Genomic DNA, 24794 nt, shown 5'->3' on the forward strand with positions numbered 1-24794 from the left:
ATCGCGTTAGAAGGCTATTGGATGATTAGAAAATCCTCGAAAACCCTTGTGCAATGATGTTATTTTCCAAACCTCTATGCAGGTGTGTTGTGCAAACAAACCTGTCAGATGTTCTTGAAACATAACAAGCCTGACCCTTACAGGAGGGAGCTATAGGTTTTGTATGTATGTATTTTTTCCCCCCTTTTTTAAAACTCTAAATCTCAAAACTCACACACGCAAACCCTTATTTACCTACATTCACCCACGAGCAAGAGTGAATAATGTCATTTGGAAAGGAGTTGACCTACATCAGAAACATTTTCAAATGAGACACAAGTGAGAAACCGCTCCTGTTACGCGTGTGGACGTGTCTTGTCGTACCAAGCTCAAATACCTCCTCAGGTGCCTTTATTCAAACTCATGCCAAATGTCTGCAAACATCAGTGAATAGATGAGGAATGAAAGTATTTGTTGTAACTTTGCAGCATTCCTTTGACAAAAGAGAGATTAGCGGAACATACAGGGAAGGCTTTTGGCAGGAGCCCTCTGGCAAAGAGTTTTGTCAACATATTTGTGCTCCTGTATCACTTGTTCACTTCACTCACTCACTTATTCATTCACTCACTCTCTCTGCTGCTCTCTGACACACACAGGTGGTATGTTTAGCTCACTTTAAATTTGGGCCATATGCATCGCAGACATCGGCGATCACCATCAACATAATCTCTTGACAGAGTAATTGCAGGAAGCTTTCATGCCTTTTGACTATGTCTGCTCTCACTGGCCATCTGTTTTCTGCACCCCCACCCCCACCACCTCCACCTCTACTGCCTATTTGCAAGACCGATGCACACACCTATTATGTTTGTTTAAATTAAGTTACTTACACTAAATGAAGGTGTACGTGAAGGGAAGCTAACGAGAAACAGACTCGACCTCCATAAGGAGGACTTTCAGACGCGAGTGACTTGTTATAAAGTGGATTCATTGCAGGATTATCTCGCTATGATTTGAACCACGACAGCAATTTCAAGTGTGAGATTTATATCCTGCAGTGCACAAAGACAACAGCCAGGTTACGCAACACTTTATTTCTCTCAGCAAAAAAAAACCGACACAGCCGCCGCCATCAATCACTATTTCCATCCGTCCAATGTCTATCTGTTCGTGTGCCACGCTCTCACACCGCAAAAACCAGAGAAATGCATGCGCATTCGTATCTCACCATGAACTTTGTGTGACAGAAGAAAGAAATGCAAACCGGTTGCCTCCACTCTTGCCATGGCAACGGACGCGACAAGAAAAGCGATCCTCTACCTGTGTATCTGTCTCCCTAATGGTCTGTGTGTTAGTGTAACAAGAGCTGTAAAAACTCCCCTCAATGACATTTTAGAACCCCCACTGTAACTGACCTGGGCTGGGGAGTCACAAGTAGGATTTAGGTGAGTACTCAGGCTTCTCTCAGGTTCCTGTTCCCCTTTTCCTAATGAATTCAACCATAAGAAGATGTGAGATGAGGCCCTTTTTTTCCATATGGCCAGGATATTATTTACAGTCGTATGAGCTGTGTTTATGTTTATGCATAATCTCAAGAAAGCCAAAAAAAAAGCGTTGCAGTTTCTGATCTCAAACTCTCTTATTAGTTGCTCTTGCCTACTTTTTTGGTGTAACACAAGTTCGGCACCATGTTAACCTTTTCCTTTTGGGTCATAAAAGCCTTGCAATAAGAACACTGTTGCTGAGGCGTCCTGCCTTGTAGCACCTTTGCAGCTTGCCGATGGACTGCACCACTTGGACCACTCCTAACTCTCCTATTCCCTCTGCTGGGAAAGGCAGATATTACACACACTAATCAAAAGTCCAAAACAGACCAGAGTATACTTTAGCGTCATCTGTGCATTTGGAGACATGTTGAGTTCTAAACTCTAGGCTGCACAGTTTTCTCTGGGAAGGCCTTGTCTAGGTGAGAACATCACTGACACTCCTGTATGAAATATCAATGTGAATGACTCACTCCCCCAAGTTTGGTATCAATCATCGTTGCAAATGCCAAGCCCATTATCACAGAACCTTACCCAGAAGTCTCTTTGTCCATGTGGTGGCAAAAGTGTGGTGCTATTTGAAAAAAATAAAATAAATAAAAAAAGGGGAGGATTTTTACATCAGGGATTTTTAAAAATGACCCTGTAAACATTCAGTTATCAATGCAAACACTGCTTTTGTTCTAGTGTTTGCTGTGTGTTTTTATGTGTGGGAAACAGAGAGCTATGATGAAATTATAAAAACTTCATGAAGATGGATAGTGTCTTTGCTCAGGGCAGCACTGATACCAATTTGAATGCATATATACAGTGTTTTCCTTTTAAGCAAACAACCTCTAACGATACTAAGAATCCGCTGGCGGTCTGAAATAAACAGGCTTTACCTTTGTTCTTTTGGCCACAGCTTCCTAAAGATGTGACAAAAGATTGTTGTGACAAGTGCTGCCCACTCCAGTAGAGGACCAGTTTGTCTCCTGGTGGCTTGTGTCGACCACTTCAATAAAAGCCAGCCTACTTTGCTGTTTGTGTTTCTGTTTTCCCTTTTCCCTTTTTTGTATTGAATAGCACAACAGGCAAGTTCATTATGCGTGTGACTCATCCCACTAGCCCACACCCCCTCCCCATCTGCTGCTGTGCGCTGGAAAGGAGAGGGAACCGCCATTGATCACTTCTTCCCTCACACATGCACGCACACACCCCACCTTCAACGTCACTATCGATCGACAGGTTTAATGTTTTTGTTGGGAATAGCTGGCATTTCCTTTTGTGTCATTTTACATCTGTTCCCCACCATTTGCTGACATTATAATAAATCACAGAAATTTAAAAAAATAAATAAAAAGTAAAGCATAATCCGGCCAATTATTCAACCTGCACTGCCCTGCACATTGTTCAGTCAGTGCAGGGCTTGGAGTTTTATTTGTCTGTATCGAGCAACGTCGGTGAGCAAATATAAGACATAAGGAAAGGTGCTACTTTGCAAGTCATATGCCATGGATACAGCAGAGTTAACAGCTACCTGTCAAACAGCAAAGATGATGCAGAATGGTTGGCAGCTATAGCACATTTCCCATCTCTTACACTTGAATAATAATATAAATGTATACATTTTCTGCCCATGTGCTTGTAGCAAAATATATATTAACACATTTCCAAACATGTTTGATTTAAACCAGATTTTCAACCATTTTACTGACTAATAACGTCACTGTTCTTACCCCACAGCAAGTTAAATCCAATGCAATACTTTGCATTTTACTTTGAATTTGCTCTTATCAGCATAAAAGTGTTGTTTTTTTTCACTTTTCTAAATGAACACATTTTCCACAAAACTCAAAACTAACATGGTACAACATTGAAACTTGCCTTTGAAAAAGTAGCCTGGATTAGATTTGTGTCAATATTTTCAAACAACACTTTTTAAGAAGCAAAAAAATCATCAAAAATATTGTATTTTATTGTTTGAAAATACACTTGTTCTTTGCGCCATGGTTTTTTGTTTGCAGGTGGACCTTAGGAAGCTGCCTGCTGATTGGCTACTGAGTTTTGGAGGGACAGCTCAATGGACCGGAAGTCGTCACGTTTGGAGTCGCTGTTCGTCTCGTTCTCTGTTGACATCTGATAAAAATAATTGTATCTATCTAACATTTATAATATGGCAAATATTAGATATTTACAATTATTTTTCGCTCCAAAACTCACTAGCCAATCAGCAGGCAGCTTCCTAAGGCCCGCCCACAAACAAAAAACTATGGCGCAAAGAACAAACCAGGGAGCGCAAACAAGTGCATTTTCAAACAATAAAATGCAATATTTAGGTATGTGGCTTCTTAAAAAGTGTTGTTTGAAAATATTGACACAAATCTGAATCCATAGAAAATGATCACCTTCACTGAAGTGAACAACATCCACCACAACCACCACGCATTGGAAGCACCAATTCCAAAATTGGTTTAATGTTTCCTGTGGGAAATCTTTATTATTGATTTAATATATTGATTATATAAAGATTGTAGATCGTAGTGGTCTCGCTACCTTGTTGTTGTTGTTGTTGTTATCTAACTTTTACCGTCTTGCTTTTCCACTTGTTCCTGGCTTACAGTGTAAAACAATGTTTTTTTTTCTCGTACAGTAGGTTGAACTGTGTATTTCTACAAAGCTAGCAATATGTTCTATTTTGGTATTTTGGGGTTAACACACTAGAACAGAGGACGACGCCTGACAGCGTGTATGTGTGTGTGTGTCCCACTAAAAGCTTAAGAGTGGCAGGAAATGTCATATCACATCACACATTCACTTTGACGTAATTAGTCAGCAGCATGTGGCAGTATCAGGACATGAGAGGAAGTTTTTTATAGGTAAAAATCCAGGCCAAGTCTGTCTGTTACAGGAGGGGATGAGAAAGAACACCAGTGTACTGCAATGTTTGAGATCAGCACACGTCCCCATTCACTGGTGAAAGTACACACTGGATTTGTCAATGGTTTGAGTATAAATGACGACGATTGATAGACAGATGGATTGCAGAGTTAAGGAAGATTACCGCGTTAATCACTTGTGTAAGGGGATTTTAAGATTCCGTGCATGTTTTAATATCTTTAATATTGTGTGTCAAGTTTAATACACATATCCAATTTTTTCATAATAAAACATCCAGATCCAAAATAAAAACTAAATCTTGGTTAGTTTGTGTGCATGCGAGCTGTAGCAGGAATCCTCTCAGATCTGAGGCTTATACAGTTATTCTTTTCCCTGCCACTGTGAATCATAAGAGAATTCCAGCCATGTACGTCACACATCTGTGCCAAAGATTTTTATTCATGTCGGCTCGCATGCATTTATGTCATCCATATGTCAGCATGATTACAGAGTTGTTTGTATGAGGATTTAAAATACTGTTACCATAATCTCTGTCAGATAGGAGGCATCAAATATTTACCTGTAAATGATGTGGTTGATAAAGTATCCACTGGCCGAGCATCTTTGAATTAAAATGTAAAAGCCAGATGTCAAGATGTCTTGATCTTGAAATTCCGCTGAATATATTTTTGAATGTTACTGAACGTCAGCGACAAATGCAAGAAATAGGACACGTATGTTCTTGAGGTTAGCAGGTTGGTTAGCACTCTTGCCTATGCTTTGTTCTGGTCAGAACAAGGTCCTGTTACAAAGACGTGGTAAAATAATTTTACCATTTTTTTTAATCAGTCAAAACAAATTGTAAATTTTTTACAATTTGTTTTGACTTGTTTTTTTGTTTTGACTGTTAAAAAAAAATGGATTTTATGCTTCAAGAATTGGTTAATTTGACTCAATGGATGGTAGATGGACATGCTAACAACTAGCTGGATGTGTTTCACAGTTTAATGGAGCATAATGCTATTCTGACTCATATAATTCAATAAATGCATTCCCCACTCAAGGTCAGTTGTCCGATTGAACAGCATAATTGTGGTACAGCCATCGCTCGACTTGGAAACAGCAATTTGGCTGTTGCTCATTTTGTCATTGTCTTTCATCCTTGCAAATATCACCTCATCACTTTTAATTAGCAGCATGGTGGTGAGTGACAAACTGAAAGCTGAGGAAGGAATTGATAGTTACTCGTGTTCCCCTTAGACATCGTTGTAAAGAATTGCTTAACACAAAGTAAAATGTGTGTATTTGTAGGGAAGCCTTTATAAAAACAGGACTTGTCTGTACATTTACTCACTAAGTTTAGTCAAGTTTGTTCACATTTGGTACCGTTGAGGCATCCGCATTTGTCATATTGAAAATCCAGTGCCTCTGTCATAATTCTGATTTGATAGAACAATCATAATAGTGAATAAAAGTGACAAGAGTAAGGTGTCGACGTCACCCATAAGACTCTCAACTTGCATTTTGAAGCCTGAAGATTCACAATTTCCCCAGCACCTGCAACCAAGCCCCTATTGGAAGATGTTGTCACGGGACCGTATCTATGATCCCCAGGTCCTATGTTCCCCGCTTTGTATGAGACCGGGGAACATAGGACCCTTTCTCTAAAGAAGGGTTCTATGTTACCCACTGTTCACCCAAAAGGACCCGGGGAACATAGGACCTGGGGAACATAGGTACGACCCTGTTGTCACCATATATGTGCCGTCTTATTTCCGTGAAATGTAAACAAGCTTTTCAAAATTGACATCACCGTGCTATTGAAGAGGCCAAAATACCATTAACTCCTCGGGAACATGTTTACTGATGTTGTTAAATCAAGCGAGATGCAGGCAAATTTTTTCCACAGACTACCATTCAAACCGAGTTATTTTTGCAATCAGCAGAGTTGCTCCCTGGTTGCTATTCAGCATTGCCGTTTTTATATCATATGTGATGGTCATTTACACACCGCACATGCCTGGGAAAAATGAGCAGTGACCAAATGATTCACAAATGTGTGCGGTAAGCCAAAAGAAAATCAGTACCACATATGACAGTCCTATGAGAACAGTGGGAAACTGAAGAAAAATGTTGGCCATCAAACCAAAACAATGAGCAGCAGAAGCTAAAATGCTCCACAGAGCTGAGGGGATAAGCAGAGTTGGGTGATAATTCTCAGTGGGCACGAGCAGTTCTTTTTAGATTGCACTAGTCATCAGTCCAAGTCATGTGACGTTGCCGCGTTTATGTCTGCCATTCACTCAAAGAGTTTTCAAGTCCCCAAAGCGGAGACTTTTGGAAACATTGGTGACACGATTTTCACTTAAAAACTCAGGGTCTACATTTTGCTCCTTTTCAAGACCTTTCAAACTGATGGCTGAATCTTAGCAGTCGCAACTCCTTCTGTTAAGCCATGTTAAGTGCATGTTTTTAGCGTTTCCATTAGGAATAATGGTTAATGGTTAATTGAAAGAATCATTAAACAACTACTGGCTCTGACGTGTTTATCTTGTATCAGTGGTTTTTTTTCCACATGAACTGTTACCACAATAAATGTTTAATTTGCCAAAGCCTTTTAAAAAGCAAAGGGGGAAACAACATGAAAAGAACTTTTAAAGGATTTGTCTCTAATTTAGGATGGAAAGCCTTTATTCCACCGACTTTTTCTGCATTTCCATTACAAATGAAGTACCAAAATATCCAGCCCCAACAGTTCCCTTCTTTGGTACCCTTCCATCGAAGCTGTTTGGGCAACAGAGTAGCGATCGGTGTAAATATTCCATCGAACTCTAGTTTGCATAGAAAGTTGCTGAAAGTTGTCCGTGTGTTGTCGTTGCACCGGTATGACATCGCGATACGTGGCCATCAGGCGCAGCCCACACCCCATATACTGTTCTCAGTCGAAACACAAGCCTAACCCAGGGCTAACCGATTACCCAGTACAATACCATATAGTACCAAACTGAACCATACCATGATGGATAAGGTAGAAATATGTTTATATAAAATGCAACTGAAAATCTGCTTTATTATCACTATAGATATGAGTATCAAACGATGTCACTTTGGCAGGAAAATGTTAAAGCGGACCTAGAGTGGTTCTGTTGCACATATATGTTAGTTATGGAGGTCTACTTACATACATTAACTTGTTTTTATGGTCAAAAACCTCCTAGTTGCTGTAAACGAGCCGAAAGAAATCCTCTTTTCTGACGCTGTTCCTGAGTTGCGATATTTCAGAGTGAACTCTCACCCCCAGAAGACAGAGTCTTGTGATTGGCCAATACTATTCAGCACACCCGCTCTCAGAAGCGCAGCTCCCCCCTCTGGAACGGTGGATGCACTGCTACTCATTATCAAAACATTGTTTTAACAATGTTTAAAAATAGCTTCTTCGCGACTCCCAGCCACAGTCCCTTTTATGACTTTGACCTGAGTCAGAAGACACTGTCGCTCGTGAAACACCTCCACAACGGACGTTATTCTTCTTCTGCGGTTCAATGTACGCAACAGGATGTGCCCGGACTAGTGCCCGGAGCAGGACGATCTACTGACGATCTACTGTCCCGGAGAACCGGTGTTTACGTAACCGGACCGGGTTTTTTCAGAGATCTCGCTGAGCCCGAGATTACAATAAAACACAGCGTTCTCAGCAGTGGCTGAACTGTTTGTTTAGAACCTTCAGGGCTTCTTAAACAAGGTAATGACGCAGATACACACTAAAAAACAGCGTTCATTTGAACTTCTGGTCTAGGTCCACTTTAATGAAACTGATTTCTTTTTCTGTTCACTATTAAACTTACAAGCCCTATCATAATGTGTTGAAATATGCCCGAGACTGGACAGATTCACCACAGTCTGATTTGAAGTGACACTTGCCAGTGCACCACTGTGAACACTGAAGAGCTAACATTGTGATGATAAGATGATGAATCATGTATACGGAGTCCTGTTGTGAGAAGAATGTGTTGTTGTTTTCTTGCTTTCTCACACGTAGGTGGTCCTGGACATGACATTTGGAGGCGGCGGCCATACCAAAGCGATTCTAAACACGGTTCCTGAAGTCACAGTCCTGGCCTCAGACCGAGACCCGACAGCATACTCCCTGGCCCAGCAGTTAGCGGAGGAACACTTGTAAGTGATTTAATGAAAAAACATCAGCCAGACCAAAACACAAGCTAAAGTTTACGATCTGCCCAGACAAATGTTTACACTTCATCATGGGTTGTGTTTTACCATAAGTTTTCAGTGTCACGGTTGACAGCGTGACCATTTTGAGCAGTGTTAAGAATGCGGCCATTATTTCTGAAAAACATGCTGTAGGTGTGACACGGTGTTGCTATTCTCCCTGTATTTCTCCCTTCTTGTCTGAGCCCGATCAAGTACTGCTCACTAAGATACAGCCCCTGAGTTTCAGCATCCAATCAAATCCATTCTTCCTTCTTAACTTAAAGCTTTCTCCCCCCCACGCAAAGCTGGTGGGCCCGGCATGTCATTTGTCAGAGTAAGGGCCCACGCCTGCAGTGTGAGGGAGATGCTGCCTCCCACGGAGGATCTATAAGATTGGGGGGGGAGAGGGAGGGGCTGAGAACAGGGAGAGTTGAGGACACAATGCTGCGTGTGTGTGTGTGTGAGCGTAAGCAAGGCGCAGGAGGATGAAAATGAGATGTTCCTAAGACCATGGCGTGGGAAGGAATCCTTTTACGTAGATTCTGGGGAAACCTCTCTCAAGGGAATCTGCTAGAGAAATGTGCCTGTGAGCGGGTAATGACAATTAAGAGAGAGAGAGAGAGAGAGAGGGCGAGAACACTGTATTCTGTCAGCAGCAATATACCCCCGCTGTAAAGCCTTCCACGCCTACTCGTGATGCAAGTTGAGAGAAGATGGAGAAATCTAGCAATTAACCAATATTATTGGATGCCCGAGTAAAAGACCCTGGCTGCCTACGCAGTGCATCCATACAACAGGGTTAGAGGATTTTCTCTCTTCTCCACTCCCATGTCTTGAGCAAAGCATAACAAACTGTTTGGCGTTAAAATGAGGCTGAAACACCCCCATTTTTAGTGCACGTTATACTTAAAATCTTTAACTCATGAAAGTAATACTCTAAATTATATTCACCCATGTCTTGGGTGGGATTTGTCTCCCACTTGTCGAGCCTTTGCTGTGTTCTCTGCTTTTCATCACTCTTGTTGCTATGACTTCCCTGCGCTTGAAGCACTGCTGCAGTTGTGCCAACAATAAATGTTAGAAATATGAAGAAGGGCGCCAAGAGGTATGGAAAAGCCATGTCAGACTAGCACTGGATTTACCTGTGTGCACGTGGGCCACACAGAGACTGATATAAAATCAGATATGATAATAACAGTTTGTATTACCTCACCCAAGGAGATTAAGTTTTCATCAGCGTGGGTGTATCTGTACGTTTCTGAGTTAAAATTAGTGCTGGGCTCATTAACGTCGGTTAACGGCGTCATTGTTAACGCACAAGGAAAAAGCCACGCGTGACGTCATGTTTACGTGACTCCCGATTGTTAAAATGAGTCTCTAAAGTAACGCTAAACTTTAAAAACAGAGGCATACATACGCAGTACACAGGTACGCTGGTTATATGTAGCGCTGCTCTTTTTGTTTAATAAACAGACCGCTCCAGTTTGACTGTAGGCTAGCTCGTGGCGCTAAAGGAGCTTAACGGAGCTAACGGGTAAATGGTGCCTGGACTCCAGCGCCGCAGCACGTAAACATGACGTCACGCGCGTCTTTTTCCGGTCAGTCGTCATGGAAATGCATCATGCGTTAACATCAACATGCTTTAATGTTGATGCTGTTAACCGCCGTTACTGCGTTAACGTGCCCAGCACTAGTTAAAACTATTACATTTTCAAGAAATTCCTATCTACAGTAATGTTAAACATCCTTACAGACCATGATGCATTTTGTCGTTCTTATGTAAAATGTTATTAACTACAAGAAGGTCAAGGTGGATGCAGTGGATCAAAACATAATTTCACATTTCAGGTGCCGGTATTTAAGACGAGGGTGACAAAGTGTTAAAGCCTTGGTGGAGGTCTGCGCTGTCTAAGAGCTCTTGTATGGAGATCTGAAAACTTGAGCACGTAAAGCTTTGTATTTTTAAACAAAAAAGGAGGTAGTTTTCAATGCCTACATCCTCTGTGGTGTAGACAATGTCAAATTTGAGGTTGCTGTGCTATCCAGGAGTCTGTCAGTCTGTGTGTTGACCAAGTGCAACTGAGTGTGCTCACAGTGCCATCATGGTAGTCTACGGTACTGCAAAAATGAATGGTCCTGTTGCCGGATTCAAGCCATCAGAGTTCTGTGCACACATTAAGTCCTTACTCCAGAGAGTCACTGAAGGCTTACAATAGTCTGGAGTGATACAAATGGATGGAATCTGTCTTTGTGACAAACAACTCTGGAGTCTAATGGCTAGTGTAAGGGTCAATTCCAATTCCTATCTGAACCCTCAATCTTAACCCTCAAGCTCAACCCTTAATCTTAACTGGCCCTCAAAACCAAGTGTTGAGGGTTATATTGTCACTTAGAAATGGGACATGCCTTAAATGCAGATACGTCTTCAGACTGTAGGGGGCAGAATAACGCGAAAGATGCGTCCATTCAGTCAACACAAAAAAGAAGAAGAAGAACACATTTATGTCACAATTATTTATTACGATCCGTTTGTCAGTCAAGTTATTAGGTTGTCAGTTAGTTATAAGATGATACTCATACAAATACCACAACCACGGACATATTCAGCTGACGGTTACCACACACCACGGCTTATTGAAAAGTAAACCATAGCAAACGATCGCTTGTCCGCACCGGCCGGCTATTGACAAAAGATCATAAAATAAAAATAAATGTTACGCAACAATGACGTCAGTAATCCATAATATGGGCCTAAACTAAGATAATACAATGGTTTTCATCATTTTTATATCTCTATTAACTTAATTTGTATCGCACTCGCTTCGCTGCTTTCGACGCCATCTTTCTTATGTGAAAACACGCAATGCATTCTGGGTAGCCCTTGCTCCCAAGGGTGGTCTCGGAAAATCTCAATATTGAGGGCGATACAGCCCTTAAACTCGCCCCTCAACTTAATTTTTCTGAGAATCGGGACAGCATTTGCACTAGAGGGAGCGCACATTTTTTGAGATTGAGGGTTAAACAAGGAATTGGAATTCACCCTAAGTGTCACGTTAGCAATAGCAACAGGAAGTGTAATGTGAATAATTTCTCTGTTAACATATATAAAAGTTGCTGCTAGACTGAGTACAGGATTTACCAATGCTGTGTTTCCATTATTTGGTACAGTATGGTATGGTTTGGAATGGTAAAGCCCTGGGTCATGTTTGCGTTTCGACTGAAAACAGTTCCTTTAGTGGACGGGTTGTGGGCTGTAGTGGGCAGCGTACATGACCTTGTACTGGTGCAATGACAATGAACAACAATTTTGAACGTTGACGTTAACACGGGCTCAACGTTTATGGGATGTTTACACCGATCGCAACGCAGTGATGTTTTTCTGTAACCCAATCAGCCAACTGTCATGCTGGTCTAACTTCACCCTGACTGTACCATTTTACTCTGGTCCCCCAAAGGTAGGTTACCAAATAATGGAACAGTTGGTGCCAGTTTGGTACAATTCCTAATGGAAACCTAAAATAAAAATAAATATGTACCGCACTGTACAGAACTGAACTGTGTTCTACTTCTTCTCGTTTTGAGCATCTTAAATGGCTATGATCCTCCTGTCTTTCTTGATCATTAGGGATCCAGGAAAATGCTCTTGCCTGTTTTGGCATCCAACAGGTTACACAACAGATTTGTGTTGTCTAGTATATACTGTACCTTTATAGAGGTGCACAGCATCATTGCCTTGCCAGAGAGTTGTGTAACCTCAGCTACTGGAGCTCCATAGGTCTATATGTCCCCTTTTACCAATGGGACCGTTCACATGCAGCATCGCATACATCACAAAGAATGCGCCTGTTTGTGGTATTTTTTTAATATTGCTTGTTATGTGTAGTCGATGTAGCGCGTGTGTGACGGTTTTTCTTCACCAAAACATGTCAATCTGAGGCAGCAGCATGGATTGCCATCATTCATTGCGTTGGCTAACCATTGGGGCTGTGTCCCGGGCTCAAGAGAGCATTTCTTTCTTATAAGCAGTCCATCCATCCAACCATCATTTATATTTAAGCAGCCAAGGAAGTTGCTGTAAATAAATACAGAATTCAGTAATTACCCATCACCCGCAGTGCAACATTTCCCCATATATTCAGCAACTACCTTGTGAACCAGACTTTTGAATGAATTTGATTAACATATAACTGGAAAACCAGCAGAGAAGCATTAACGCTCACCGACGACTTGTGTATGAGGCTCTGATAAGGCCACAAATGAGATGCAAGCCAACCCTGTTCCAAATTTACAGACTTCCTGTCGCTATAACAGTAAATAAATAAGTCATTGAGATGTTATTGCCATTCTCGGGTCAAGTGAGGTGGAAGAAATTAAAATGTTGATCAGAATGCTTTATAAAGACCTGCCTGGGTGTGCTTGTTTCTTCTTTTTCCTCCTTCATAAGACTGTAGATATTTTCATCACTGCTCCCCTGCTGAAAGCAATCAATCAGTATCTTGTCTTAGGCTTCAGTGACGCAGGTAAAGGAACTGAGCAGGTCAACACGGGAATATTTCAGGCTTGATAAGTGAAGAGGCAGCACCATGTTGAATGAGCATGCACTCAAACTGAGGCTGTTGTGGAGGCTGTTGATGTCCCCACAGAATGTACTCTTATTCCAGACAGACAAGTTCATCCAAGGCCATATTTAGACAGGGAATGGCTTGTGAGGAAATAAAAAAAAAAGAGGTCTATTTTATGTGATACATAAAAATAGGTTGCATTTTATGTTTTAAGTGGAAAAAAATGTTGACAAAGAATACAATTTTTCATTGATTTATTTATTGTCAAAATGTCTTATGAGGACACCAATTCTACGGATGTATCACTGAACTGTTATATAGCTTTGCTTTTGCTGAATATATCATAACATATATGATGTATGATTGATTGTATATATATATGTGTGCGTGTGTGTGTGTGTGTGTGTGTGTATTAGGGGTGTAACAGTACATGTATTAACTGAATCTCAACTAACTGAAGATAGTCCTTTATTTGTCCCACAGTGGGGAAATTTACATTGTTACAGCAGCAAGACAGTAAAGATAAAGATAATAAATTATAAACATGCATTACCAAAAATATACAATATATAAAGATATTAACACTAAGACTATGAAAAAAAGTTAAAGTAGAATGTATAATTTTAATTATAGTTTCCAGAATATATGCACAGAATGGACTAGATATTTACATTATAAACAAAGTATAGTCTCTCTGAGTCTGTTCATTAATTTAAACTTATACATTTTGCAGACAGACACACAGAGCCACCAAAAACAATTATATTACTTAATAATAATAATTGTACAATAAAATAAAAATACAATCTCTGAATCTCTTAATTCGCCCCAGCCACAGGGTCTCAATTGTGCCAGTCACAAGCCCCAGATAAATGGAAGTGTTGCGTTGCATCCGGTGTAAAACTTTCTGCCAAATCAAATATCTGCTCTCCCTAGAGAGGGAGAAGCATTAACGGTTCAAAATTGCATAGCTCTGGCACAATAGTGCGCGCCCTCATTGGTCTCATTCTCATTCAGGGAAAAATACTTTTTAGGGCCTGTTGTTTAGCTTACAAGTGATTTCCTGGGCAGTTGTTATCACTACATGCTTGTAATTCTGTATACAAAGCTAGGGTTTGTCTATGTGGGATCTCGGAATATCCAAAAGATTTGCATGATGTCAATGTTGTGGGGTGCTACAACTATAAATAGTGCAGATCTCTTAAGCAATTATGAGCCCACACTTGGACCTCGGCACATACACCACTGAAACTTGTCCTCCTGAATAATATAAGACCTTACATAAGGCATTTATATCTCCAACTCTGTATCTAAGCCACATAAAGAAGTTAATAATTTAGAAATGTTATGTAACTGTTTTGCATATTTTTAAAACCTTCAGCAGCTTACAAAAACATGTTGTAGAAAACGTTGCAGTTTGTTGTTAACGGTACGTCCGTCACCTGTGTGTGGGTAGTAATCAAAAAGAAGAAGTATTTTTAAAATAGGAAAAACACTCAAATGTAGGGTAAAGTCATCTGATCTGCGGCAGTTTCAAATTTGATCTAAGTTTATTTCAGCCACAACCACAATATTAACACTGCTCACTAGATTATTTATTATTCCCAAAAGACCCTCTTAAGCAAATACAGAGATTATCTTCTTCACACATTATATATGTTAGAAAATAATGGCTGAGAGCATGTGAGAAAAACAATTTCTCTGCAGCTTTTTGTTCAGGATTTTTTGGCTCGATGATGCACAGGAGCCATAATTAGCATAACTCCTCCTCCAACATTATAAAAAAAACACTATACGAAAGAAAACTGTGTATTGTTTATTAATATTACATTGATTAATAATGAACAAACACTGTATCTCTCCTTATAGTATCCCACTATATCACAATATGTCTTTGGTCACCCTGGATTAGAGGCCGGCCGGGTCTGGCCCTTGATCAAGCATTTGTGTTTTTTCTCCCTCGTCGTGTTCGCGTGGTATATTATAGCATGTCGTATTGTGTGAAGGTGTAAAAACCTGCATCCGTGAACGCATCATTTAAAAACCAGGAAGTGTATCGTCATTAGCAACATATGCTTTCATGGAAGCGGATCTCAGTGGCTGTAATTGTTGTAAATTAGACTGTGGCAGCAGGTACAACAAGCTCCCGCTGTGGGGAGGACGTGGATGTACAGTGTGGATGGTTTAAATCGGGCTCGTAATTACAGTTAATGTGTCAGGCCGGGTCGGGCTCGGACACGACGTGCACAGGCTCGGGTTGGGTCGGGCTTGATTTTTTGGGCCCGATCCAAGCTCTACCCTGGATCATCATATGTAATGTATCCCCAGATTCTTTCCCTAGTGGTCACAGCAGACTCATCTAGGATGCATTTTAATGCCAGGTGTGAATAGTCACATCTAAGGCTGTCTGACTGTGGACAGGTGTTAGTGCCAGGTCTGAATGAGGCAGTACTCCGCAAAGGCCCCTCCCACAGCATATGAAGCGACATGGTCTTAACCCTTGATTTCCACTGGACGCGGAACGCCGCGGAACGGCAGCGGCGCGGTTCTGCTTCCTCCTCTGCCTGGCAACGATCCCCACCGGGCGCGTTACGGCAGCGGCGTGGAGCCTTGGGAGCTGGCGGTTTTCACGGAAGATCGCGCGATAATCTCGAACGGACGCAAGTTCGCGAGATCCCGCGATAGACTGTGTGTATAAAGGAAACAACAACAACACAGCTCATTTCATTCTCCTACGTGGAAGAACTGTTGATCTGGTGTCATAAATGATTTTATGTTTCTCCACTTCAACAATCAGTCTCTCGTCGTACATTATGACTCTCCGAGACGCTCTGATTAATTGACTGTTGACCTGGCAGCACCGGTCACGACGTAATGTTGATGTGAAGTTGTGACAGGCTATATGACCTGCGTATTGTGTTTTATTTTGAAAGGGGGCAGAAATGTTTTACTTTGATTCTGTGTCGGACTTCCTGTCTTGTGCGATCTGCTTCGTTGAAATTTACGAGGTTCAGCAGCAGCAACGGAAAAAATAGAACTGATTCCTATCGATAGCGCTGCGGAGCCGTTCCGCGGCCTATCCGCGTCCATTGGAAATCCAGGGTGAGCAAGCCTCTTGTCTAACTCCCAGCTCTGAATCCCCTCACACTAGTTAGTGCAGCACCACAAGAATGTGGCTTGTCTGCAGTTGCTCAGAGAAGGCACTGGCTCGTGTTCTCTCTATTACCCAAGTTTAACTATTGTTCATTCACATTCATTGTAAAGCTCATGCTTACATTGGCCGATGCCACCAATGGGCAGCGCTCTGTCCATTTTCTCCTATCACTGGGATCAACCTCTGCTTCTGATTCTCACATCTACAGCCGCCACCACTACTGTGAAGCAGTCATTTAGTGTATGTGGAAAATGTGCTGCTTGCTAACGATGCTCTCTTTGGTAAAGTCTGGTATAATAAGGGGCGATGTTGATTCATTCATAAGCTCTATCAACATCTCCACATCCATGACCTTGGTGTATCACTGCTCGAGCAACTTGCAATTACTGACAATGTCAAACAACTGCGAATACAAAGCATTGTGCTACAAGTAGGTGATTAGAATATTAACATTATGTTGAAGGAGGGAACAGTCAAACTCTCTCACAACCAAGTCCACATGTTTTTAGTGAGGAAGAAGGCAAGGAATACACATACTCCCTACTCAATCCGTGTTTCCACGAGTGGAACGGTTCGATTTGGTACAGTACGGTGCATATTTCTTTGTGTTTCCATTGGGAAGGGTACCAAAATAACTGGCTCCAACTGTTTCATTGTTTTGGCACCCTTACCTTGGCGAACTAGAGAGAATAATGGTATGGTACAGACACTGGCTAGACCAGTGCACTGGTCTGGACTCTACCCTGAGTGCATTGCGAGGTTATTAACAATGGCAACTTATGACAAACTAAGACATCAAGAGGGTTTATTATGTCACTTTGTTATAACTGATACTAACATTTATCTTTTAAGAACTACAAGTCTTCATAGCCGGGGTTCCTTTTAAGAAGTGTCATCTTGCTCACGGGGGGTTAAGAGCTTTTGGGGAATTTTGCTGAAGCTCTCCCAAGCGAACTGCAGCACTCGGAATTGACACTTCACCAAGTCTTGTGATACAGAGTCTCATTCTGCATCATCATCTCATCACCTGTTGTTCTCAAGTAGAAGAAGGCCTGAAATCACTCACTAGCCATCAGTGTAAATGTCTCATGGACATTGAGACAAACAGCCACAAACCAAACAGGGGGAAAAGAGCTGCTCGATGTCTACCTGCCTAGCAAGTAATAATACTGTTCTCAGTCAAAATGCAAGCCTGACCTTACGGCTGTCAAAGTTAGCTTTAGTGTTGAGGCAACAACAAAATTATCATCAGTACACAGCTGCCTGATTTCCCTCTGTTTGAGTTGGTAGGGTCCAACTAGAATCAATAATGACTAAAAATGTTCTCAAAGGCCAATCAGGTAAAATAATATGTAAACATCTCCCCAAAAGTTTTCCTCTACAACTGTGAAAAATACATAAAAATAAAAATTGAGAAGGTGGACATGGGTGTTAATGAGGAGGTAGTAACGGAAAAGGGTTGTGAACATAATGGGAGGGAACAACAATGCCCTTACTATGGATTTTTCAACTAATTAATCACTGTGCAGGATAGCTGATAACAGCAGCAAAGCAGTGGAAGGCCCTGGCAGCGTGGGCGAGGTACTTCCTTGCTGTTTTGTCGTCAGTGGGTTTTGAGATGGAGGACCTGCCAATTTATGTGAATCCCCTCAGTGAAGCTTGAGGGAGTTGTTATTGTATATACATGAAAGAGGCAGGCTTCACATTTAGAAAAATACCTTACAAAGGAGAGGTATCAATAACTACACTGGGGTCTTAAAGTCTGAAGACGCAACTGGAAACCGTTTCCCTTCAGATGTTTTTTCTTCTTCTTTTTTTTAAATGCACTAATCGAAAATACTAAAAAAAAAAACAGCCTCATGGAAAAATCCACCTTATGGTAAGAAGAAAATAATCGACAGATTAATCAATTACGAATATAATCGTTAGTGGCAGCTCTATTGTTGTGCTTATAAGAACATGGACTACTGAATGTTAAAATACATGCATCAGACTGTACACATTCAATGGGCATTTTTGATCGTAGCATTCTCACAAATGGTTAATACCATAGACTGTTTATAAAAAAGTGTCTTCCGGGTTGCTGGTTGAGGCTAACTAGGAAGTAAGAATATATTAAACAGCCACCAGGACAGAATTCACTGGTTGCAAAAAGACCTGGAAGTTAATGGGAAAATGAGCCTTCTCACTTGTTCTTCTCACTCGTTTTCTTGATGATGCACTGCTTTATCCAAAACTCTCACTGACACTCACTCCCCTTCCCCTCTCCTTGCCTTGTGCACTAGATTTTCAATCGGTTTTTAACCATCCTGAAAAAGCTGATCTTTACTTGTGTGTTGCCCCTCACTCCATCAGACAGTGGTTTCCTCTTCCTCGCGTCCTCTGATGACGGTTTTTCCTGCTTCTCCTTCATCGGCTCTGCCATGATGAACTAAATAACACTTTTGATGCCTTGATCGTACAGCCAGTTCCTGTCTTGTGGGTGTATTTTTGTGTGTGTAGTGCTATGGAGACCTCCTGATTCTGAGAACTCAAGCTCGGCTACCCTGGTCTTGCAAGGCTGGTTTTCCAGATTGGGGGGGCTATTTACAAGCCATTTAACCTTTAAAATGACTCAAAAACTGATAAATTATGCATAGTTCCACTTTAATACCACACGAGTAGCTCATTTAAGTGTACATAGTGTTCTGACTCGCTTGTGGAGGCCAACCAGGAAGTAAGACTATCCTGAATGTCCACCCTGAAGACGAATTCACTGGTTGAATGGGGAAAAATTTGCCTTTTCACTTCTTCTACTCACTGGCTTTATAATGTAGGTTTTCTGAAGAATTAATGGCCTCAATCATGAGATTCAGCTCTTCTTCAATAAAGCATGTCAGTTTTGTAAATTATGTACCCATTCATAGGAAAACTAAACGATAAATTACAGCATGAGTAGACGCCAGTGTGTCTTACTCTTGATATTGGTCCAAGAGGAGCCTGGTTGCTAGTGATGTCCGTTGTGAAACCTTAACATGGCGCCCGTCAAATCGCAAATTTCAAGGTTTCAGAAAGGGGTGTTCAGAGTATTATGGGTGACATCATGACTGGTTGCGTCTTGGTAATACTCATGAAACTGTCAGCAGTTACAACTGACATGAGGTCAGCTTGTCAATTTGTTCTGAACATCTGGAACTGATCTCAGTGGACATGTTGCAGTCCTGAGAAAAGATTAGAATCTATTATCCAATCTGTAAATGCATGTAACACGTCAGACAAAACAGAGGGTCCTTACCATTAAAGTCATGAATGGAGGCTCGTGTCACCTTGAGCTGGCATATCTTTGCATCGTTGATGTACAACATTTTTATTTCAAACATGGTCAGCTTTTGTACGTTTGGCCACTTTTGTTTAAAGAGCCTTACATTATTGAAAATCCATTTTTCATATCTTGGAACCAGAGAAGTCGGTAATGTATAGATTGTAACTTCTGTTGCTTTCTTCTGGCGTCATCTTTGTTCACACAATGTTAAAGGTCACATGAAAAATGCATGAGTGTGGCTGGAGGATCTCACTACTCGTGCATGAAGAGGCGTGTGACTGAGTACACAGTCCTGTCACAGGAAAGGGAAGGATCTCAATTGCCTAGCTAAGACATCTCGCTTCCAACCTAGTTTTTCCCATCTCACCGCAATGTTTACATGTGCTGTATGATGCAGTAAACATGAAACATAGATCACAATAAGCATTATCTATGCATGAAAGAGGCTGTACCGAACGTTTCTATTCAATAAGTAAGACCAGATGATGGGAAAGAGCAGTGGTCTTCCACATTAGGCTCATGTCCTTGATCACAGTGACTAACCGTCAAATGGTTCAAATGGTAAACAGAGAAAATGCACATTGCTATTGAATATGTATTAAGATAATGTGCTTTTAAATTGATTGATTTATTTTATACTGACCTTGCAGAGTAATAAACATTTACATGAAAATATGACAGATTATAAGCTCATTTATACCTGTAGGTATGATGGTTGATGGAACAAGATAAAACCCAATAACAACAAAACCAACAGGCTAATAAAATTATTAATTATTTATAATATAATATAATATAATATTTCAAATTAATGATCTCTTGACAGGGATAAAGATTTATGTCCTACTTACCGACCATTGTTTGTGCTCATGCTACTGACACAGTAATCTACTCGTGTTACCCAAGTGTTGATGTGATTAAATGTATGTACAGTATGTATGTGTTTTCATGCAAAATAACTGAGTTAGAAACCTGAGTAAGATCAGTGCATATTTTAAACAGTTTGCTTTTGTTTTAATTCATTCATTCATTCATTCATTCATTCATTCATTCATTCATCAAAAAAAGACGGTATTTTTCTTTGTCATTGAACATATTGATGCAGTCTCTTCTCTACAATTAAGTGTTTACTATTCTGTGAAACCCTCTCCCCTGGACTGAGTACTGTGTAGTTTTATCACAGTTTAAAGAGAAAGGAGCCACTTTGGGGCATCAAGCTACATAAATCCATTCTGTTTTAATTGAGGAGTGAACCAGCAAGACTTCACACATTAATTTAACTCATCATCTGTGAATAAGAGGGGCTCTACTTTCTCCTCCTCTACTTCTTCACCTCTCTCTAGCATCTGCATTAACATTTTGTGTTGTTCTCTCCTTTTTTTAAATTATTTTTATTATCATCCTTTCTCCAGCGGTCGTGTGAAACCATTGCTCGGCCGATTCAGTGAGCTTGAGGTCCTGCTGTCTAACGTGAACATTCAGCCAGGCAGCGTTGATGCTGTCCTGGTGGACGCTGGCTGCTCCTCCATGCAGATGGATCAGGCAGAGAGAGGCTTCTCCCTGAGCAAAGATGGACCCTTGGATATGAGAATGGATGGAGCAAGGTAAGAGATGTGCAGCACACTGTAGATCTGGAGGTGCTGGCTCACTGGTGCCTTAAAATTGTTTCAGCAACCACTGGAGCAGTAACGTCAATGCGGGGGTTAATAAAAAACTAAAAGAATAGACCGAGGATAGATAGGAAGGATGTCAACTATAGAGCCACAGTAGGATGGCAACTAACGATTATTTTCTAGATTCATTGAGTACTGGTTTGTAGAGCTGCAACTAACGATTATTTTCATAATCGATTAATCTGTTGATTATTTTCACGATTAATCATTTGGTCCATAAAATGTGGGAAAATGCTGAAAAAACATTGATCAGTGTTTGTCAAACCTGGAAATGACGATGTTCTCCAATGTCTTGTTTTTGTCCACAAACCAAAATGATTCAGTTTGAATGATTTCTTTGTTATGTGGAGCAAAGAAACAAAGACATTTAAGAAGCTAAAACAGAAATCAGAAATCTTGTTTTAATCATGAAAAAAGCTTCAAACCGATTAATCAATTTAAAAAAAAAAAAAAATACGATTAACTTAGAAATCGATTAATAATCGATGCATCAATTAATCGTTTGCCAGTTTGCCAGCAAAATGTCAGAAAATGCTGAAAAAAAATTGGTTTCCCAAACCTCGGAATGGTGATGTTCTTGTTTTGTTTACAAAACAAAATTATTCATTTGTTCCATGGAGCAAATAAACCAGAAAATATAATAATAAATTAATGAAATAATCATTGCAGCTCGAATTAAAAAATTATAACTAATTTAAAGACATATTATGTCATTTCTACTGCGGGGGGTCTCAAAATAATAACTATAGCCTTGAAACAGCGTGGAATCATGGGAATTGTTGTCCACAGAGAGCTTCAGCGGCAGAAAGCACAGCGAACAACAACAATGAGTAACCGTGATCCATGTGTGACAAATATACACACACACACACACACACACACACACACACACACACAATGAAACAAAAGACAACACTCTGGCTCACCGGTAACTCGTGCTGAATGCTCACGCTGATGTTTCATAGGTGGGTTTGTGCAGCAAGTTATAGCTGTCATAAATGGATGTAGCCTTACAGTAGACATGGTAGGTAACAGGAAGTCATGCAGCTAGCACTGGGTAATACACATAGAAGAGTACTCTTCTATAGGAGAGTATATGTTGAATAATCTAGTGTGTTTGTGTGTGTGTGTACATCAGGGGTGTCAAACTCATTTTCACTGAGGTCCACATCAGCATATTGGTTACCCTCAAAGGGCCAGATGTAACTGTCATACAGAATAAATCAATATATGTAAACTAAAGGTAACTACTCTGTAACATATTGCTAAATAACTTTCTGTATTTATTACTTATTCAAGTTACAAATATGATGCATTATAGATGTAACCTGGTCCGCGATGGTGTTTCTTGACAAACTAACAGTCTTAAAAGTCTGTATCTGGTCGATGCAGAGCTGCTCACACACCTTCAGCATGCACTGCTTCAAAAACGCACCCTCAGAAGACGACTTTGAAGCACTGGAGATTTCTTCAGCCACGATAAAGTGAGCTTTCACTGCCTCATCGTTTTTGGTTGTGGCTTTACTGAACACATTCTGCTGCGATCACAGTCTCAATCTCAATTTCACTTGTCGCGTGATTACCCGTCACTTTTCGGGTAACACAATCGCCATGCATTATTAACACAGATTTTTAAGACAAATTAATCCCTCGCTGGCCACATAAAATGATGTGGCGGGCCACACCTGGCTCCCGGGCCTTGAGTTTGACGCTGTACATGTTGCCTGCTTGCAGTCAAAGTTCTATAAAGCCTCCATGGTCATTTTACAAAAGTAGAAATGGGTGACATCAGTAAAAGGCGACCAAAATTAATCTTAATCATAATCATGTGGCTATCTATGGATTTAAAGAGTGTTGTTGCTAATGTTAGTGCAGTACTCAAAATGTGAAACAGTGTTGTTGTTTTTCTCTATATATTTGAATGCAGAAATGTTACAATCTATATGATTTATAGAGAAGAAACGATTCATTAATTACTAAATTAATCGTCAACTATTTTGATAATCGATAATCGGTATGAAGATTTTTTCATGATTGAAACAAGATTTCTGATTGTTTTAGCTTCTTAAATGTGATTTCTTTCTTTTTTTTTAACATTTTCTGACATTTTATGGACCAAACTATTAATCAAGAAAATAACTGACAGATTAATCGATTACAAAAAATAGTCGGAGTAGCAGCTCTAATTATTTTAATTTAATTTATATTTAATTGTTATAATTTAAATCATGTGGTGTGGTCTTGCACCATAGCTTCATATAACTCAAGGTTGATGTGTACATTTAATGTGGACGAGTTAAGCAAAGTCTTGTATCCATTTCTAACATTAATTAAGTGTGCGTGTGCGTGTGCATATTTGCAAATGAATGCACCTTCAAGTATTATTTTTCAAGTGTCTTCATATTGTGCACAGGAATCATCTTCATTTGTCTTTTGATTCTCTCTTCCGTTCAGTCTGTTCATAGCTGTCAACCCATGAAGGTTTTCAGCTGCATCTCTCAGGATTGTCAGGATTCAACGCTGTCAGCAAGGGCGTGACGTCAAGCAGCTTAATTGGGCTTCTCTTTGTGCGTAGGTACATCGACATGCCCTGCGCTGCTGACGTTGTGGATACCTTGGATCAACAGGCTCTCGCATCTATCCTCACTGCATACGGGGAAGAGAGATACGCCAGGAAAATAGCTTCAGCCATTGTGATGGCACGCCGTGTCAACCCCATCACCCGGACACAGCAGCTGGCCAGCGTGGTGGCAGGTAGCTACACACTATACTGATTAATTCCCTGCAGCATTGTTGAGGCTGTAAGGGAAAATAAAACACGAGTGGAGTTATTAAGGTTGTCTCCCGGTGGGATGTATTCGTCTCAGAAAATTACGTGGACTGTGATCTCAGTCGTCATCACTGTTCCATGCCTCGTCTTCGGTGTGTGCCTGTCTTGCACACCTTCCTTTGAGAGATAAAGAGGAAAAGACAAAGCTGGAGGCGACAGAATCACAATGTGGCTAATGCCTTGAAAACAAATACATAGTAAAGTCCCTCTCTTTTTCCATATCCTGCTTTCCTTTTTCCCCCCTCTCTCTTTTCCCCATTTCTCGGCTCACAAATAGACAGACACACTTGACACAAAGTGCAAACACCCACATATGCTCACACACGACACATTTGTGCATAAAGCCAGGATTACAATGTTTGTCTTCACTGATTGTTTTTTTTTGTTTTTTTTAGCTGTATGCCTCAAGATTTGAGCTGCTGAAGGAGTGAGATGTCATTTCAGTAGTTATTGCACAGAGCAGTATGTGCGTCAGTGTCACCCTGGGAGAACAGGTGTGAGTAAGAGCAGCAGTTTGATCTTTTTTTGAAAAGCAAAGCACGTCATCAGCACCGATGTTTATTTGGAACAATCCAAGAGCTCCTTGATTTGAGAAAGTTCCAGGTGTGGCTCTATTAGCAGCTGTGATTCTAACAGAGATAATGCACAGTTATAGGAGACATGATGAAGACGTCAAAGGT

The 24794-nt window shown here is 40.7% G+C and overlaps 1 protein-coding gene across 1 annotated transcript in view; it reads left to right on the forward strand.

Moving 5' to 3' along the window:
* The window catches only part of mettl15 (methyltransferase 15, mitochondrial 12S rRNA N4-cytidine), a gene marked incomplete at both ends in the record, with an annotated part of 64502 nt that overhangs the window by 27876 nt on the left and 11832 nt on the right, over positions 1-24794 (forward strand). The window contains 3 exons of the mRNA XM_083890854.1: positions 8422-8558; positions 21024-21215; positions 23860-24038. Of these exons, the coding sequence (XP_083746980.1) occupies positions 8422-8558; positions 21024-21215; positions 23860-24038 (508 nt within the window). The remainder of the gene's footprint in view (positions 1-8421; positions 8559-21023; positions 21216-23859; positions 24039-24794) is intronic.

Source organism: Microchirus variegatus, assembly GCF_963457635.1.
Source record: "Microchirus variegatus genome assembly, chromosome: 6".
Taxonomy (NCBI): Eukaryota; Metazoa; Chordata; class Actinopteri; order Pleuronectiformes; family Soleidae; genus Microchirus; species Microchirus variegatus.